Here is an 18,761-nt window from a genome sequence, read left to right as displayed (position 1 = left end):
GTGCCGTTGCGGCGCATGCGCTGTGCGTCGGCCGGCCGCCGTGGCTATAATGGCGGCGGCCGTTGCTGCCGCTGGTCGCTGAGTCGCCGGCGGCCGCGGCCTTGGCGTGGGTCCCATGAGGAGGAGGCAGGCGAGCGGCCATGGGCTTGCTGAGCAGCAGGGCGTGGCGGGGCCGGCCGGCGGCGGCTGCCGCTGCCCCGCACGGCGGCGAAGGTCCGGCGGGGGCTGTGGCGGCGGCGGCGGGCCTGAGGGGCGTCGGAGGCCGAGGCGGGCCTGCCGTCGCCGCCAAGAGGAAGCGGGGCGACCTGGGCGCGTACCCGAGCGACACGGACAGCGACGACGAGAGCGAGCGGGAGGAGCGGCTGCTCAACACCCCGAGGAGGTACTTCGCCTCAGGGCAGCGGCGCGTTCGCCTGCGGGACTCGCTGCCTCAGGATGCCGCCCTGGAGGACCCGGTTGAGGCCTCCAGCCTCCGAGGGCCAGCTGCTGCGGAGCAAGTTGGGTCCGCTGCGGGGAACTGCGCTGGGCTGCAGGTGGGGGGGGGGCATCGGCCTCCTGCAGCCCCCTCCGGGGAACCGAGGCAGCCGCTTCATACCGAGTCAGGCCGTTGCGATTCCTGCGTTGCAGGAGGTTGGACTAGATGATCCTCGGGACCTTGCCAACTCCTACCATTCTATGATCGGCCCGTCTTGCTCAGTGCTTTCTACAGGGCCAGTGGTTCCCAAACATTAAACCACAGAGCCTAGGACTTGCCTAGGATCAGAAGGTCGGCGGTTCGAATCCCCGCAATGACGGGGTGAGCTCCCATTGCTCGGTCCCTGCTCCTGCCAACCTAGCAGTTCAAAAGCACCCCAAAAAGTGCAAGTAGATAAATAGGTACCACTCCAGTGGGAAGGTAAACGGCGTTTCCATGCACTGCTCTGGTTTCGCCAGAAGCGGCTTAGTCATGCTGGCCACATGACCTGGAAGCTGTACGCCGGTTCCCTTGGCCAATAAAGCGAGATGAGCGCGGCAACCCCAGAGTCGGTCACGACTGGACCTAATGGTCAGGGGTCCCTTTACCTTTACCGTACCACCATAAACTCGTCCCCGTGCCCCCTATTATTCAGAATATTGCACGCCTCACTGAGGAAGATAACGCCACAAAATTTAAAATAGTAACAACTGATTGCATATTAATTCAAAACCCAGTTAAAACTGTTTAGTTTAATTATTTTGGCCTTTCTCAAAGTTGGGTCCTCAGGTGTTGGAATACAACTCCCATCACACCTCACTACCAGGACCAGTGATTGGGGTGATGGGATTTGTAGTCCAACAACGTCTGGGGAGCCAAGTTTGAGAGAGGATGAATTAATTCAACCAAATGTGACCCAGTGGCTTGTCAAAATCTGTTAGTCATTTGCTCTACCAGCAGCCACCTGCCATGCCGCTTAGTGCCTGCCACTAGCAATTTCTCTGCCCCCTCTGGGAACCACTGGCCTACAGTGACTGAGAGGATCTTTCCAAGGTTTCAGACAGGAAGTCTCTCCCAAGCTGTACCTGGAGATCCCAGCAGGGATTGGACCCAGGCCCTTCTTCAGGCAAAGCACATGCTTTACTTTTGAGCTACTGGCCGTCCCATTTTGCAGATTCAAGCACTATTATAGCAGGAACAGAAGTTCCAACAGAACATGCACATGCCTGACAACATCTTAAAAGTAGGTAAATGACATACATTCCTGGCGCCTTAGGCGAGCCTGTGTTTTAAAGCTAAACTAGATGTGATCCTCAGCAGCAGGATGAAGCTGATAATGCAAAAAAAATTATGTCCCTTATGAGAGCTTCCAGGCAGGTAAAGGCTCAGTAAATGGCATTGGCTGAGCCAGGATATGCTCTGTAGTATCCACTTTCTAAAGGCTTTTTTAGAAGGCTCATGATTGCTTTTAGAATTACTCCTGATTGCTTCAGCTCATAAAGAAGCATGGTGTTGGGATAACTGTGGGCTTCCTTAAAATGTAACTTGAAACCAACCTTGTAACCATTGACTTTGGTAAAAACCATGGAAAATGGATCAAATTGGTTCAATGGGATGCTTGCAAGGAAGGTTCATCTGTCCAACAAGCTTTCAAAATGTTATGTTTAGTGTTACGTGCTGGAATTCAACACTTGTTTTTTTCCCCTTAATCCAGGAAAAAATTAAAAAGCACTTCCAAGTATATATATCAGACTTTATTTCTAAATGGTGAAAACAGTGATATTAAGATTTGTGCTCTGGGAGAAGAGTGGAACTTGCACAAGATATACTTATGTCAGGTAAGAATAAAATATTTTTTTCCAGGCAGATCTTGGGCTCCAATTCTAAATACCTTTATTAGGGAGCAAGTCCCACTGAACTCCGTGGAACTTGTTTCTGAGTAAGCATGCAGGGGATAGTGCCGTTAGACACTCTCTTTATCCCTTGCCTGCCACTATGTCCAGAATTCTCAAGAGCAGCAGTGAGGTGTACATTAATAGCTAACAAAGCATACTTTAGCTTAGCTTGAATAAATTAGACATAACATATTGTTTCCCTTGGAAAAAATAAGGTTGTCAAAGGGAATATACTACTGTACAAATAGACTTTATTCTTTTGATCTCTCAGGTAAACTTCTGTGAGTGATAGCATCTCATAATGGGGTCACCTCCTGCTGTGATGGAAAGTTCTAGTAGAGCAGTAATTTTCACTTCCTTGGATGGAAAACTAGCTATTTCTAGTTTTATATGAATTACATTTTAATGAAAAGGTATACTTACATGGTGTGTGTATGTGTGTGTTAATTTACCTACACCTAACTTTGTATGGATACAGCAATGTATGTATGTCTGTAGCATGAGACCACCCTTGTACATCTATTTGTATGTCTTGCATGTGGTTCCTTTTCCAGTACCCTTCTAAATTGCTGCCCATGGGAGTTTTTGTTCAAATTTCAGGCAGTATTAAATATTATTTTAATTACTTCTTCCCCCTCTTGTTTTACAGTTGGTAGTTTAGGTTTGTTTGGATAAAACGATTCATAATCTTAGTTGTGTTTTGTCCAAACTTGGTTAAAACCAGTGTTCCGTTACTCCTGAAAAAGGAAGTTGTGACTTAATGGTGATGAACTAACCAGGAATGAAAGTCTTGTTTTGATCCTGGTTTCTGTTCCTGAATCTATTTCAGAGATAATGGGAAACCATAGCTTGCTTTAACTAGGATCAAACACTAGAGTAGGCACATGGGGTGGTGGGTACTACATGGTCTGAACACTCGTTTCTAGTGTCATAAACCATGGTATATAAAGTTGAGAGTGTTCAGACTGATACTTTAGAGATCAAACATGCTTGAAATAAAGGCTAATGAAGAATTTGCTTGAAATTTATTAGCAATGGAAGAGATCTGCCATAATGCCTCCTTATATGGACATACAGCTTACTTTCTTTGTACCATATTAATTTGCATATATTCTTACATTTTAAGCATTTGAATTAAATTCAGGGTCTTTTGTTTTTTGTAGTCTGGCTACTTTTCGAGTATGTTCAGCGGTTCTTGGAGGGAATCGGAAATGGATACAATAGAATTGGAAATTCCTGATCAGAATATTGATGTAGAAGGTAAGCAAAGGATGATGTTCCTTTTTTACAGAAGACGTGGGTGCTTGTCAAGTCAGCTAAGATTTTTTTTTAATTATGAAAAGTTGTTTATTAAAACATTATTTGAATCACATTTAGAGTTGGAAATTTGGGGAATGTGTTGGGAGAAGATTCTAGAGAACTCATTAGAAAATGGGTTCCTCCACTTGGGAGCAGTGTTAAAGAAAGTAGCCAGGCACCTTGGGACTTCTTTAAAACTTAAAAACACAAGATGAACTGTCCCACTCCCAACAGATTTTTTATTACAAAGGAGCAGAGCATTTGAAAATCTGTTTTTGATTTGTTGATGTAGCAAACAGTTGTTTGCTAAAGTCTGCCTACTTAGTTTTAGGTTAGGTTGGCTATCATGGATCATTGGCGTAATGTAGGATTTTATATTTGTCATGTTCCCGACCTGTTTCTGTTGAGCGGTTTGGCTTCTCAGCAGCTTCTCCCTGCTGCTTAATACTTCTTAATGCATTTGACTGCTTTTCCTGCACAGGATATACTCCTCCAAGTTTCTTAGTTGTTAGTTCTGCAATTTGTTTTGCTTTCTTAAGTGTTGTTGATGTGTTGAAAGTTCTTAGAGGGTTTCCGGACATTAAATTTTTAAACATCACTTTGAACACTTGCGTTGGATGGAAAGGAATTAATTAACTCAAAACACTAATAATTTAACTGTGTGTAATATACCCATCCTCTACATTTGCTTTGATGGGATGCTTGTTTCCCAGCCTTACAGGTAGCATTTGGATCACTTTATCGAGATGAAGTGTTAATAAATCCCAGCAGAGTCATTGCACTCCTAGCAGCAGCCAGCATGCTGCAACTGGTAAGTAGAAATGGCTACCTTTATTTGGCACCCTCCCCCTTCAGTTTATAAGCTATGGGGCATTTGTAAAATGTTTAACTTGGTAAAAGACCCAGAGTCATCATCTGGTGCCCTTTTCTGTGAACCCCCTCCATAGGTGGTTCTAGAGGGTGGTAACATGGGAAGGGGCCTTTTCAGTGGTGGTTCCATACTTGTGGAATTCTCTCCCTAGCAAGGCATGCTGGCACCTTCTTTATATGTTTTAGACACCTGGGTAAAACCTTTTTGTTTTACCTGGGCTGGTGGCCTTTCATTTTGAGGGTTTTCTGAGATTTGTGGGGCAGGATCTGTGAGACCTGTCTTTAATTTGTATAAATGTGTTTTTAGGCGTTTGTTGATTGTGTATGTTATAACAGATTTGTGTTCATACTATTTTTGTAAGTTGCTTTATTCGTCATTTTCCTGACAAAAGGGGTCCAAATATAAATGATGATAATATGTAAGAAGACTCATTTCATAATGCAAAGCTGAACATTTTATGAATGCCCTGTAACTTTTCCTTTTAACAATCTCTATCTTCTGCTGCTTCTCTGTATTATATATGCAATATACGTGCTCAAAGGTTGTATGTTCAATCCCTCTAAGGCAGCAGTGGGGAACCTCTGGCCCTTCAGTTGGTGTTGGACTCCCAGCTTTCCTTCAGCCCCAGCCAGCATGGTCAAGGTCTAGGGATTTGAGAATAATGGACCAACAGCACCTGGAGGGCTGCAGGTTCCCTGCTCCTGTTCCAAGGGCTCTCATGTAGGAAAGCTAGAAAAGTGCCTTTTTGGACTGCTGCTAGCAGTTCATGCACACAAGAACTAGTTTGACTTGGCATAAATAGTTTCTTATGTTCGAAAATGGTGGCAACTGAACGATGATTAAACTGGAGGTATATATAGGTTTCTTCCAGGCTTTTAGGCATTATCAATACTTCCATCTACTGAGTTCACCTTCTTCCTAGGCTATTCTGGGAAGTAGATTACACATACTATTTAGGCATTGGAGATTTTTTTCTGTTATTGTGTATTTTCAGGATGGCTTAATACAGCAATGTGGTGAGACAATGAAGGAAACAATTAATGCAAAAACTGTGTGCAGCTATTATAATTCTGCAGGAACATATGGATTAGATTCCCTGAAAAAAAAGCAAGTATCTTCTTTGCATTGAAATGAGCTTTATCTAATGAGAAGGCATTTCTAAAAATAGTGTGATTCCCCTGGAATCGCTTTGGGAAGCAGCTAATGTGGCTCCTTCATGGGCATTCTTTCACCTTCCTGTTTTGTACATTACTCTGAAAAGTATGTTATTTAGGATATGCATGTTCCTATAAAAAATAGGTTTTAGGTAAGTAAAAGTAAGCGTGACATTCTGAAAACATTTCTGCCCAATACAGTGCAGTTGGGACTTCTGAGTATTGTGGGCTGTGGTATCCGGGAATCAGAAAATTGGAAGGATGACACAGGCTCAGAGTGATACTTTATATCAGGCTTCCTCAAACTCAGCCCTCCAGATGTTTTTGAGACAATTCCCATCATCCCTGATCACTGGTACTGCTAGCTAGGGATGATGGGAGTTGTAGGCCAAAAACATCTGGAGGGCAGAGTTTGAGGAAGCCTGCTTTATATTGTTGGATGCAATGGGAATGTAAGATCCATGGTGGGAGTGAAGGGGATTATAGCAGGGTTGGTGGGCATTGCATGTGGGGACTTCATGGTATACGGTGATATTTGGTAATACGGAGCAAGTATCTACTCTGCAAGTTGTTTAAAATGTTCTTCCTAGATGTTTAATTGTTTGGGGAAATCATCTTTCTGTGCACTCTGATAAGACTGATATATGTTAAATCTAGGTGCCTTGAATGGCTCTTAAACAACCTGATGACACACCAGTGTGTGGAACTCGTCAAAGAACTCAGGTATTGAGATTTCAGCTATCTTGGATTAACTCAGATACTGAGAGATGTTTAGCCTGAAATTATACAAATTTAAATGAATCTGTTCATTACCTTGACATTTCATGTGCCATGTCTTCTGTTCCAGTATAAACCTCATGAAACAGCTGATCAGTTCCTCGAACCTGTTTGTCATGCAAGTGGAGATGGATGTGTACACTGCTCTGAAAAAGGTAGTAACCAAGGCCCCGATAGTCCTGTTTGTGTGAAACAGGTGCCCTATTGTTGGATTTGCACCAAACCAGGCTTAATCCACAGTTGCTCTGGTCCAGGTGCTGCTATGTCATAAAACATTCTTATTTCTAGTACAGGCAGCCCTTGTTTACAAGGCAATTAATGTCGAAGGCACCATGTGCATCAGTGAAATCGTGTATACAGTGGTACCTTGGTTCTCAAACTTGATCCGTTCTGGAAGTCTATTCCAAAACCAAAGTATTCCAAAACCAAGGTGCGCTTTCCCCTAGAAAGTACTGTAATGCAAAACGGATCCGTTCCAGACTTTTAAAAACAACCCCTAAAACAGCAATTTAACATGAATTTTACTCTCTAACAAGACCATTGATCCATAAAATGAAAGCAATAATCAACATACTGTACTATAAAATAAAATTTTAAATTATTATTTTTCTTACCTGCACTGATGATAGTCATTGTTTGGATGGGGGACTTTTATCCATTTCCGCAGTCACACTATAAATCAATCAGTAGCTGAACTGGGTTCCACACAGTCACAAAAACAAATTAACCAAAAAGGCCTCAACAACACAAAATACCGTATTTTTTGCTCTATAAGACTCACTTTTCCCCTCCTAAAAAGTAAGGGGAAATTTGTGTGCGTCTTATGGAGCGAATGCAGGTTGCGCAGCTATCCCAGAAGCCAGAACAGCAAGAAGGATTGCTGCTTTCACTGCGAAGCGATCCCTCTTGCTGTTCTGGCTTCTGAGATTCAGATTTTTTTTTTCTTGTTTTCCTTCTCCAAAAACTAGGTGCGCCTTGTGGTCTGGTGCGTCTTATAGAGCGAAAAATACAGTGGTGCCCCGCAAGACGAACACCTCGCAAGACGGAAAACCCGCTAGATGAAAGGGTTTTCCGTTTTGGAGGCGCTTCGCAAAACGAATTTCCCTATGGGCTTGCTTCGCAAGACGAAATGTCTTGCGAGTTCCTGCGGGTTTTTTCCCCTCCCCTCCTTTTCCTAAGCCGCTAAGGCGCTTATCAGCTGATCCGCTAAAAGCCGCTAATAGCGCTAATCCGCTAAGCTGTCAATGGGCTTGCTTCGCAAGACGAAAAAACCGCTATACGAAGAGCCTCACGGAACGGATTAATTTCGTCTTGCGAGGCACCACTGTATTGTAAATAGCAAAAACAAAAGCGCCAAGCATCAGACTTAATCCCCGGACGTCCATTTGACTTCTGAAATGTTCGAAAACCAAGGCACAGCTGATTGGTGCAGGCACCCTGGAAACAATAGCCAACAGCCACATTGGACATTCGGCTTCTGAAAAACATTCGAAGACTAGAACACTTACTTCCAGGTTTTCAGCGTTTGGGAACCAAGGCGTTTGAGAACCAAGGTGACACTGTAATTGGAACCCATTGAAAAAGCCTGCAAACCCCCCATTCTGCCTCTGCCCTGCCCCCCTTTCCACTCTTTTAATAGCGTTTCAGAGATGTCATTATGATGTTTCTGGGTTACTTCAAGGTTCGGCACAATGCTCGTAAACATTGTCACACTCATATTGAATGCGTGTAAATGGGGCTGCTTATAAAAGGGTGTGTGTGTGTGTGTGTGTGTGTGTGTGTGTGTGTGTTTTCACACTGATTGAAAAATGTTCCAATGGAAAATTTTAAACTTACACCATTTTATTTTTATCCAGTGGATGTTCCTTCAACTGGTGCCTTCTTGGAATGGATCTCTAAAGCATCTTTTAAATGAAGCAGATGTTTGGTTTTCCAAGCGTAAAAAAGGTAATGACTGTGCATGTTGGAAATCTAAAATCTTCTCTTTGTGCAAGATGTACCTTGAAGATGTTAATACGCAATTGGCCTATTTAATGTGGGCTGGAAAGGATTTATCCTTTATTTAGCTTCATAATCCATAGTTCTATGTGTATCCTGAGCACTTAAAAAAAAGCAGGATCTAGTTGTATTAAAACAGGCGAAATTAAATTGAGTGAATGAAAATAAAATTGTTCCAATTTAAAGGAAAATCTGATATTTTCCAGCTTTGCCTGCAGAATGCATTTCCTACTTTCTGTTACTGTACAATTGTCCATAACTCGTTTGGGTGGAATCCTATGAAGTCATTGTTAGCAGAATGACTTCTGTGAGTGCAACAGCACTTCTCTTGAAGTAGCCCCCAAAATTGGCTACAGAGGGTTGAGTGATCCCCCAGAGCAGATTTGGGAGGAGGGGCAGGGCCAGTTCAACTGTGCAAGCTTAACGAAAAAGTTTTTGAACTCATAACGGCTTGCTTATTATCACATTGCAGATTTTGGGGATGGCATCTCATTCTTGGAATCAGAACCAGGAAGTGCATTTTTGGCAGTTTTCAGACACTTACGGCTGCAGTACATAGTCAGCGATCTGGCATCAGCAAAAATTGTTGAGCGAGATGGTCTGATACCTGCAGGTAAGATTGGAGCAGCTCTCTCTTTCCCCCTTGGCTGCAGACAAGGTGGGTTCAGGACTGAATATGTGGGCATGCTGAGGGGGTTCAGATCCAATTTACTAATGTGAAAGTGGTGTGGATCAAGTGGGGTTTGGGTGCAAAGGATTCCCACAGCTTAATACAGGATTGCAGGATCTCTAATGGAAGGATTAGGAATACCATTCCCCGTTCTCTCAAAATGTAGGGACTGGTGAAAACGCTTCCGTAGCTATAGAACGTCCTGGGCTCACATTCCATATGTGGTGAATGTCATAAGTGAAAGGCTTATTTGGTTGCAGTATGTTCTAGGCTTGTGTTTTCTGCATGTCTTGGGAATGCCGCCATGTGATTGTCGCCGTAGAGTTTATTCTAGTTTAGTAAACAAGAAAGCTTTGGCACTCTCTGGAAGTTGTTGGGAGGAACTGGGGTTTTGTGTCAACATGACAAGGTGGAAGATTTTACAGAAAAATGCAGAACTAAACTGAGTGAGATTTAATGGTAGAAAGGTAAGCTGAAGGGGCATGAGAATGAGGTGAACTGGCAAGTGTTGAGATGAGAGGAAATTAGTGATTTGGAACTGAGGCCTGTTTAAGTTGGACTGAAGTGGCAAAAAGGATGGATGAATTAAATACTCTGAGCACCAAATTTTATAGAAACCATTCCAGGTAAGGTCTTAGCTGAAAATGGATTACCTAGGTGCAAATTAATGACTGACCATTTTTCATTTTAACCATAGTGTGTGTGTGTGTGTGTGTGTGTGTGTGTGTGTGTGTGTGTGTTCTTTCAAACAGTGGAACCCCCCCCTTCTTTTTCTTTACTTCTATCACACTAGCTGAATTGTTTAGTGTAGAGTGGTGGGATCCTATAGTTTAGCAACATGCATAGATTTGTCTAAGTTATAAGACTTTTTAAAGTGCTGCTTAACTTATATTCCCCATCTGTAAAAGACCCACTTTGATTTTTTTAAATTTTAGAATGGCTGTCCTCTGTTTACAAACAGCAGTGGTTTGCCATGCTCAGAGCAGAACAAGACAATGACATTGGGTATGTATAGCACACCCCTTTTCCTATAAGTTTGTTAGTGCACCCCCTTCTCCGGTACAGGCATCTCAGAATGTGGCTCTCACAATGAAAGAGAAAAACAAAGTGTGGCTAATTTAACATTTGAAATTTAAGAGTTCCAGTCTTTTGGGGGTGGCTATCTGCAGCAGCCCAGAAATTTTGGCTTTCTGTGTTCAACAGATGCTTAGCGCTGCCATCAATCCCAGAGTCATCTGATCATGTCTATGGCAGCATTGGAAAAGAGGGAAGTGGCTGCTTTTTTCATTCTCCAAAGCCTGGTGCAAAGGATGAAAGGACCCTGCCCCTCTCCCTGGGGCTTCTGTATGTCCTAGAGATTTAGGGAACAAGCTTAGTCTTGGTTTCCAGTAGCCCAGGGCCTTTTCAGCATTGCTTGCACTGTGTGTTCCTTCTGCAAAGCCAAAACAGCGAAAATTCAATGCTTCTGCAATTTGCAGAGTACTTGAGAGAAATTCTGTTGCTATTTGCACCTTAATGAGTGGATTTCTGGAGGCCTGGTTTTATTTTTAGTGCAGTTGAAGTTTATTTAATAAAATTAATACATTAAGTTGGCTTTTACATTATGATATGAATGAAAGCCTTTTCACACACTTTGCTGAAGATGTTACATAACTGGTTGTGATGTTAGGGGTTGGCTGTGCTTTTATGTTGTAGAGAGCAGCTTTCATACTACAAATGTAAACTTCATGAGTGTCAGACGTTTGGCCACTCAAGTTGATCCTGTAAGCAATGCTTTCTTTGGGAAAGAACTTGCATTTCTCTGTATGCCTTAATCTTGATGCTCATGAATTTGAAGCTTGCCCTTCACATATGTAGCTTTGTTTTTGTTTTATTTAAAAAACATTTCCCAAACCTTCCCCATAAAGAATTGCCTGATTCACACTCTTTGTAGGTGTTGCCCTTTTTAGCCATTTGCCTATTAGCTTAAACGAGGCAGTATACAGATTCCAAAATCAAATGCCCAGCAGTACCTTTGCAGTCCAGTCCTCTGTGCATATTCACCCAGAAGTTAGTCTCTCTGAGTTCTAATGGCATTTACTCTCTAACTGCTCTAGATCAACCAGTGGCCTGATTATGTAGAATGCAGCTTCAGTCTATTACAAATATACTCAGTACTGAGGCACAGTGCATTGAAACAAGCAAATCATTAAACTGAATTATTTCAGTTTGAGAGAAGCAGGATAAAGTTTTCTAAATACATGGTCAGAAAAGATAATATCCAGAATTCCAACTTTTCAGTAGTAACTTCTGCAATATGTCATTTACAGTTTTAAGTTATTTGCTTTCTACCTACGAAAGGTTTCCTGCCTAAGCATTTATGCTGCCCAAGATATGTGTGTGTGTATATATACACATTTGTTTTATAGATTTTAGACTGTGAGCTGAGCTGCACAGAATGCTAAGCCTTGGTTTTGGCTACGTGGATGAGCCTCCACAAACCTGAGGTTGCTCTTGGGCTTGTGTGTTCCTCCTGTTCCTCCTCACACAGCCAAAAGGAGGACTTCTGCCAAGTGTAATTTAAATTTTAAAAGAGCCTCAGCTTAGCATTATGTACAAACCAGCTTCCTGGCGTAAAGCAAAGTTTAATTTAATCAGCCAGCTCTGTAACCTGTTGTTTGAAGTTGGTTTATTATGAAACTTATCAGACAAGGATGGAGGGAATGCACAAGCAGGACATGTATATGTGTGGTTTGTGCAAATTGTGTGTGTGTGTGTGTGTGTTGCTTTTACTTCACCCTCTGGCATGCAGTGCCCAGAAGGGAACCCAGCCGTCAGCTGGAATGCGTTGTATTCCGTGCTAGTCATAATTGTAGTAGGCCCATTGAAATGAACAGGTGTGCCTAACTTGGGTCCATTTAATTTCATTGGGTCTGCTCCGAGTAGTGGTAAATGGGATACAACCCTCCACAGTCACTTACAGACTCACTGTTAAGACCGTGTTCATGGAAGACAATCTTACTCAGCTATGAGGGATCACCAAAGAAGAACAACAACGCTCTATGCTAAAACTTCTGAAAAGCTTTTGAAGAGTACTTTTCCAAAGACTGAATAAATTTAGCAGGCATGGGATAAAAGGGAGGGGGTCCTTTTATGGATCAATGACTTGTTACAGAGCAGGAACCAGAGGTTAGGCGTAAAGGGAGGGAAGTACGCTATGGGATCCCTCAAATAAGGGGGTGTATTTTGAGCTATTACCCGCCATCTGCTTAACTCTGGAGTTCTTTGTTGTTGCAACCTCCAGTGGCAAGGATGGAATTGTGACTCCTCAAAGTGCATGGTAGGCAGGGTAGCTGTAAGCTTTCTGATAACACAAGTGCTGGTCATCTGTCCTTCCTACTTTATTGGCCTTGACTGGCAGTTCTTCTGTTTGTATCAAGCACCATTTCACCAACATTCCCCATTGCCAAGTTCCTGCTTGTGGAATTGTGGTTCTGCAGATTTGGGGTTAGTGATGTAGCTCCCTTGTTGTGATGATTCTCACTCCTGTTCTTACGGATCTTGACACACTCAAATTTTTAGTTTTTTTTTGTTGTAATGGTTGCATAACTCACAATTTTAATGGTAAGGCTCATTGTTGAGTCCAAATAGGTAGGATATAATATTGTAAAATATGTAAATGTGAGAACTGTGTTTGTTTCTTGGGGTGCTTCTGCTCCTGGTGTGTGTGCTGTACTCATCTACTCGCTCTGTTGGACTCCCCTCCACTGGAACTAGGCCAGCCTGGAGGGTCGTAAACATTCTGCATTGGTTAGCAGGAGTGTTTTTACATGTGTAATGTTATACAAATGAAAGGGTCGAAAGTGAGTTCTGAGCAAGATCAGACTAGGCTGAAAACCTTCCTACCACAACATCACTGTCACCCAACTAGTTTTCTCCCTTGTGCTGGCAGTATCCTGCAAGAAGCTGATCTACCTGCATAATCTTTGGCCTCTACCAACACAAGACGGCTCAGTAGCAATCTTATCCTGGTCTATCGCATATAAACCCAAGGAATAGATCAGACTGATAATAATTTAATTATCATTTTATTATTTATATGCCACCCATTGACTCTGTTGCCTCAACCACTTTGTGTGGCTCCCAACAAAATATTAAAAACATAATAAAACATCAACCATTAAAAAGTAAGACACTTCGCAGGCAAGTGGGGTCTCAACCAGCATACCAGATGGAGCAAGACAGCCACCCTGGACGCAGAATTAACCTGCACCTCCATGGACAGCTCTGTTCATGAAGACCCCAGGCTGCACACCTGGTCCCTTAGGGGAACAGTTACCCCATTCAGGACCAGGGAGCCCCCCCTGCTTGCCCCCAGTACCCCAGAAACAGTACTTCTGCCTTGTCAGGATTCAACCTCAATCCATTTACTACCATCCATTGTCCAACCGCCTCGACACACCAGATGTTCACCACATTCATTGGTTCCACTTTAAATGAGAGGTAGAGCTGGGTATCATCCGCATACTGGTGAACACCGAGCCCAAACCCCCTGATAATCTCTCCCAGCAGCTTCATATAGATGTTAAAAAGCATGGGGGAGAGGACAAAGCCTTGAGGTACCCCACAGGAGACCGCCCAGGGGTCCGAACACTCATTTCCCAACACTGCTTTGAAGGATGAGCAAGGAATTTTGATGCTAGCAGAAGGGAGTGTTTTCAACACATTTGCAGTTTGTCTTGGATGTTTATGTACCTGATTTCACAGGCTACTTTTCTTGCTCTTTCATCTGAAAAGATGACATTTTTTTAAAAGGCTCTTTTGTATGTCCAAAGGCCTCAAGAAATTAATAAGGACGAGCTGGAAGCAAATAGCATGCGGTGTGGCAGGAAACTTGCAAAGGATGGCGACGTAAGCACAAGTGTTTTCCATGCCCTTTCAAAGCGGGTAATTCATTAACAGTTTTTGTGAGTGGTTTGCTGAAAATTGGGTTATAACGCAAATAGTGTTTTTATAAACAAATTCTTACGAGTCTTATGTACCTTAATTGACATCTAGATAAACAGGTGGTATGCCAACATGCCATCGCTATTGATAACAGCCACCATAGAGCTTTTTAGCAATAAACCTATTGATAGAATATTACAGTTTTCTGTACTGACATCAAAATAGATCTGTGGCAAACTATTCAGGTGTAAAACTAAAGCATATGTTTAGTATGTAACTATATGTGGGGCAATGACTTCCTTTATTTCTTCAAGTATTGTTGGCGATGGACAGGTTTCAACTTTGGCTTTGATCTGCTGGTGACTTACACCAACCGCTACATCATCTTCAAGCGTAACACTTTGAATCAGCCGTGTAGTGGCTCAGTCAGCTTGCAGCCCCGGAGGAACATTGCTTTCAGGTGAGTGTACTGTGGTTCTGCCTGCTTATCTCCACCCTGGACTCCGTTTCAGGGTCCCCTATACTGTGTTGCTGCAGTGAGGGGGTACTTTTTCCCTGATGCCACTGAGAAATATTCTGACTGTAGAGGATAGTGTTGCACGTCCTCGCTGTTGGCAGGAGTTTAAAGAATCAACTTTTGAGAAATTGCCCTTTAGTGTGATTTATTGCTGCTGCTCCTTGACTAGGGTTAGCCTCTCTCCATCCCAAAATATGGGTGCTAGGGAAGGCAGGGGGGAATATATCCATTTAGTGTCCTTTGGTAGCATGTATCCAAGCTGTCCCCACCCCACAGTTTTTTCAGAGAAAAGGCACGAAAGATCAAGCTTGGAAAGAAAGATGAAGAGCATGACTTGGGAGCAATGGATTAAGGCACCCTTTCTCCCCTCTGCCCAAATTCCTCCTGGGTTCCAGTTTGTATATAGATAGTGGGGAATTTGCTAGGTGGTTTGTAGATACAATATTATGGCACTTGACAAATACAGACAATTCCAGTCCTTGGAAGCCTGTGTTTAGGAGCAAAATGTATACCAACATAACAACACTGGTATAACATTTACCATTGTAAGGGTCGCCAGTGTCTGCTGGCAGCCTTAGAGATTCTGTTCTCTTTCCTTCCTTCCTTCCTTCCTTCCTCATATCACCCTTTATACTGGAAGAGACTGTATAGCTTCTGTCAACTGTAATGCTGACTATAAAAGATGGCATTTTTTTCTCTACCTGCCATTCCTAAGGCTCAGCCAAACAAAACCCATACAAACAGTTCTTCTGATTCCCCCCTCTCCCAAATCGGTTCCAGCTTGCTTAGTGTAACTTTTTATCTGCCCTTAGGTTGCGTCTGGCTTCTTTTGATAGCAGTGGGAAGCTTATTTGTAGTAGAACAGCAGGATATCAGATATTAACCCTTGAAAAAGATCAGGTATGTGTTTTCAGCACCTTGGCTCATTTCAGATGCTACTGCAAGGAAACACTGGCTCTTCTTCCCTTGAAAAGTGTTTCCAGGGAACAAGAGCAGGAAGAAGAACAGAGAATAGGACGGAATGAATTCTCTGAATTATAAGGGGGGAATATTGTTTCCTTTGTTACAAAAAAAATACAGTTTTACTTTTGCTTTTCAGGAACAGGTAGTGATGAATTTGGACAGCCGACTGCTGGTTTTCCCTCTGTATATTTGCTGCAACTTCCTGTATACGTCCCCAGAGAAAAAGACAGAGACTGATGGACAGCTGGATAACCTAGAAAGCTGAGTCTTGTTCTCATGACTTTTTTATTTCAAGTGCCCTTGCTGCACAGAGAGAAAAGTAATAAAATGGCCTTACACACCGTAGCAGAAGAAATGCAGCTTCCACCCCTTATCTGTACATTCCTATGCATATCTGAAAGGTTTCCAACGTAATTTTGGCATTTTTCCTGTGGCTCTTAAAAGAGCCAAAGGGAAGGCTACACTTGAGAATCATTACCAGTTTCTTGCCAGTTTCAGACAAGATAAAAATGCAGCTAACTAAACTGGACATGTTCCTTAAATGTGAATAGCACATCCATAAAATCCATGATAATTACATGTGGGCTAACATGTAGAGTAATGCCTCTAGGCTTTGTTCTTCAGGCTGAACTTGCAAATGTTAAGGGTCAGTTATAGCCTTGATAAAACTCCACTGCCTTCAGTGGTTGTGCACCAGGGTTCACCGTTACCCCTTTATTTGTGCATTTTTTTTAAAAAAAAGAATTCATTTAGCATTTGGGACTTGTAAATATTTCCTAATGAGGAATATAATATATATTTACATGTATATCCAGTTTTGTTTTCAAGATTATATTTTTTCAACATTGGATGTATTTTTAAGATTCATTTTGTGGATTACATAGAAGTAGAGGTGGGTCTGGTACATGGGTTTCATTGAACTAAAGTCCAGGCACAGGTTTCTCTGCAGACTGTCATGCCAGTATTGAGGGAATGCTTTCTTGCATGTTTAAACACAAGACCATCCCCCAGTGCTGAGGATTGGACACATCTCTGCTTGTGGGGTAGCAAAGTCCAGACCCAAGGGCTCCTGCCTTTAAGAACTGTAAATGGTTTTGAACAGCTGCATTGGGCAAGCCAGGGTTTCTTTGTTCTTTGAAGAGCCATTTTTATGAAATTCTGAACCTTACACAGCTCTTAAAGGGCGCAGGAGGCTTCTTGGAATCTGGCCTTCCAGCTCACTTGGGAAGGCTGTGGGGGTTGGAGCAGAACCTGGTGTGCCGTAGTTAAAATGCATATGTATTCAAAGTGCTTGGCTTATGAAGAACTCTGCATGGTGTACCTTCCACACACAGGTTTACACTAGCATTCTGTTGGAGCTGTTGGGGTACCATGTACAGATTTTTTAAAAGTGATTTTAGTTTCACTACACAAATATTGGGAGTTTACATCCTAGTTATGCTCAGGAACTTGAGTGTGTTTGAACCCTTTTTTTTTTTTTTTTAGCTACATTGCAGAATCCAAATTAGGAACTGAGGTCAAAGCATTCATATTTTGGTTGGTGTTTACTTTTTTAAAAAAGCGATCTATTAAAGGTGAGATGTAAGTGGATTTAGTCTGTACGTATTGGAGGGAAGGGGTTGCTGTGGAATTTATGCCTTTCAGTTTTTGTCTGTAGCCAAATTTTTGTCATATATCCTTTGTATGCTATAATATATTAGCAAACTGTGAATAAACCATTCACAATTTATATTGCCTAGTACTGGTTTCTCTTTAGGGGTCTGCGTTGGGGGTCTGGGTCTGAGTCTGAAAAATAAGCAGAATGCCTTGTAAACATGATTTAACTGTGCTGCATGAAGAAGCGTTTCCTTTTGGTGGTCCTCAGTCTTCCAACATTCAGCTTCCACCCCACTAAGTGAGAGATGATGATGATAAAGGTCTTCCTATCTGCTTTCACCACACTATATTTTTCGCTTCATGAGACACACCTAGTTTTTAGAGGAGGAAAGGGGGAAAGCCCCATTTTTTTGAGGATCAACTCACAGTTGTTGAGCTTACTTTGCAAAGGGAAAAAATCCTGTTTTTATGGGGTTCAACTCAGTTCTGCAGCTTCTTTAGGAAAGGAAAGGGAGTCGTTTCTACAGTTTCCAGACAGATAATCTAATCAGCCAGTTACATGTCACTGGGGAAACAAACAGCCTCCATCTGCAGAACATTCAAAAATAGAGGCCTGGGCAAGAGGCTGGGGCCGGAAAGGAAGCCAGCGATCGACCACACATTCGCTCCATACGACGCACAGACATTTCCCCTTACTTTTTAGGAAGAAAAAGGTGTGTCTTATGGAGCGAAAAATGTGGTAATTAAAAAGCCCCAGCTATTGCCTCCCTCTGGCCCTTCTCTGGCTGGCTGTCAGCCTCTAGTTTTTTGAACAGTTGCTGCTTTTGGGAGTTGCTTCAGAGCAAGAGCAAAACGTAGATTACTGCCCCAGAGCTTTGGCATGTTACCCAGAAAGGCTTTGGGTTGAACTTCCGCCCTTCCAACATTAGAAAGGTGGTCTGAGGAACAGATTCCCAGGATGGTGAATCCGGAGACAGTCAATGAGATAAGGTCTCCTGGGTTCTGCATCCCAAGAGTGCCATGATTATGGAGCTCTCAGTGCTGCTGAATGACCGCATGTGGTGTGGTCTGTTCAGGAATCTGCATGCCTTATTCTGAAGAGTGCATTGCCACGGTGCTGAAGTTTAAGGCTGCCCAATCCAATGCTCTCTGCTTCGGAGTTGACTCGGGTACCACCAGGGAGTAGAAGTTCCTTGCATAAGCAAAAGTGTGAATGGTGGGGTTATTTTGTGGGTGGGGTTTTTTCTGTGGGTGTTGCTGGGGTGCTGTGGGTGGGGGGAACAATCCAGGTCCGGATTCTTGGGGGTGCTGCAGGAGACTTTAACACTTCAACCCCTGCTATTTCCCGCTCCAGAACAAATTTGTGTGTTCTAGCACTAGAGATGGAGGAAGAAATATGATTCAGTTTGCATTGAAAGGCAACACTACCAATTCACACTTCCCAAAACAATATACAAATTGAAGAACAACTATCCTCCAATTTTTGCATTGCAGTTTTCTGAGAAAGTGGTGTGTACAGTAATGCATCTACAGAGGTAAAGTTGTGCATACTGTACCTATGCAGATAATTGGGGTCCTAGTCGTTTGGGGCTTTTCTTTGATTCTATGATTCTAAGACCCTTCTTCCCTGGGGGTTCCCTT

The 18,761-nt window shown here is 42.8% G+C and overlaps 1 protein-coding gene across 2 annotated transcripts; it reads left to right on the top strand.

Annotated features, from left to right (window-relative positions):
* Positions 1–16: 16 nt before the first annotated feature.
* On the top strand, positions 17–17,253 carry GMCL1 (germ cell-less 1, spermatogenesis associated). 2 transcript variants are annotated; one of them, XM_081868479.1, is made up of 14 exons: positions 17–382; positions 2,169–2,292; positions 3,513–3,609; positions 4,362–4,459; positions 5,514–5,626; positions 6,331–6,396; positions 6,521–6,605; positions 8,307–8,397; positions 8,921–9,061; positions 10,054–10,123; positions 13,933–14,044; positions 14,359–14,504; positions 15,374–15,461; positions 15,661–17,253. In XM_081868479.1, the coding sequence occupies exons 1-14, from the start codon at positions 141–143 to the stop codon at positions 15,787–15,789; spliced, it is 1,602 nt and encodes a 533-aa protein (XP_081724605.1). In that variant the 5' UTR covers positions 17–140; the 3' UTR covers positions 15,790–17,253. The 2 variants fall into 2 exon arrangements, with proteins under 2 accessions (XP_081724605.1, XP_081724606.1); XM_081868480.1 differs by having other exon boundaries at positions 20–382; positions 13,933–14,008.
* The last annotated feature ends 1,508 nt before the right edge of the window (positions 17,254–18,761 follow it).

This window comes from Podarcis erhardii (genome assembly GCF_964252035.2).
Source record: "Podarcis erhardii genome assembly, chromosome: 7".
NCBI classification, from domain to species: domain Eukaryota; kingdom Metazoa; phylum Chordata; class Lepidosauria; order Squamata; family Lacertidae; genus Podarcis; species Podarcis erhardii.
This window is presented reverse-complemented; position numbering and strand designations above follow the sequence as displayed.

What these genes read in the sequence shown, in the direction of transcription:
- GMCL1 (XM_081868479.1), top strand. Translation starts at nt 141, where the DNA reads ATGGGCTTGCTGAGCAGCAGGGCGTGGCGGGGCCGGCCGGCGGCGGCT. An exon ending in CAGCCAGCATGCTGCAACTG is followed by an intron (nt 4,460 to 5,513) that starts GTAAGTAGAAAT and finishes GTGTATTTTCAG; the next exon opens with GATGGCTTAATACAGCAATG. An exon ending in CGGAGGAACATTGCTTTCAG is followed by an intron (nt 14,505 to 15,373) that starts GTGAGTGTACTG and finishes ATCTGCCCTTAG; the next exon opens with GTTGCGTCTGGCTTCTTTTG.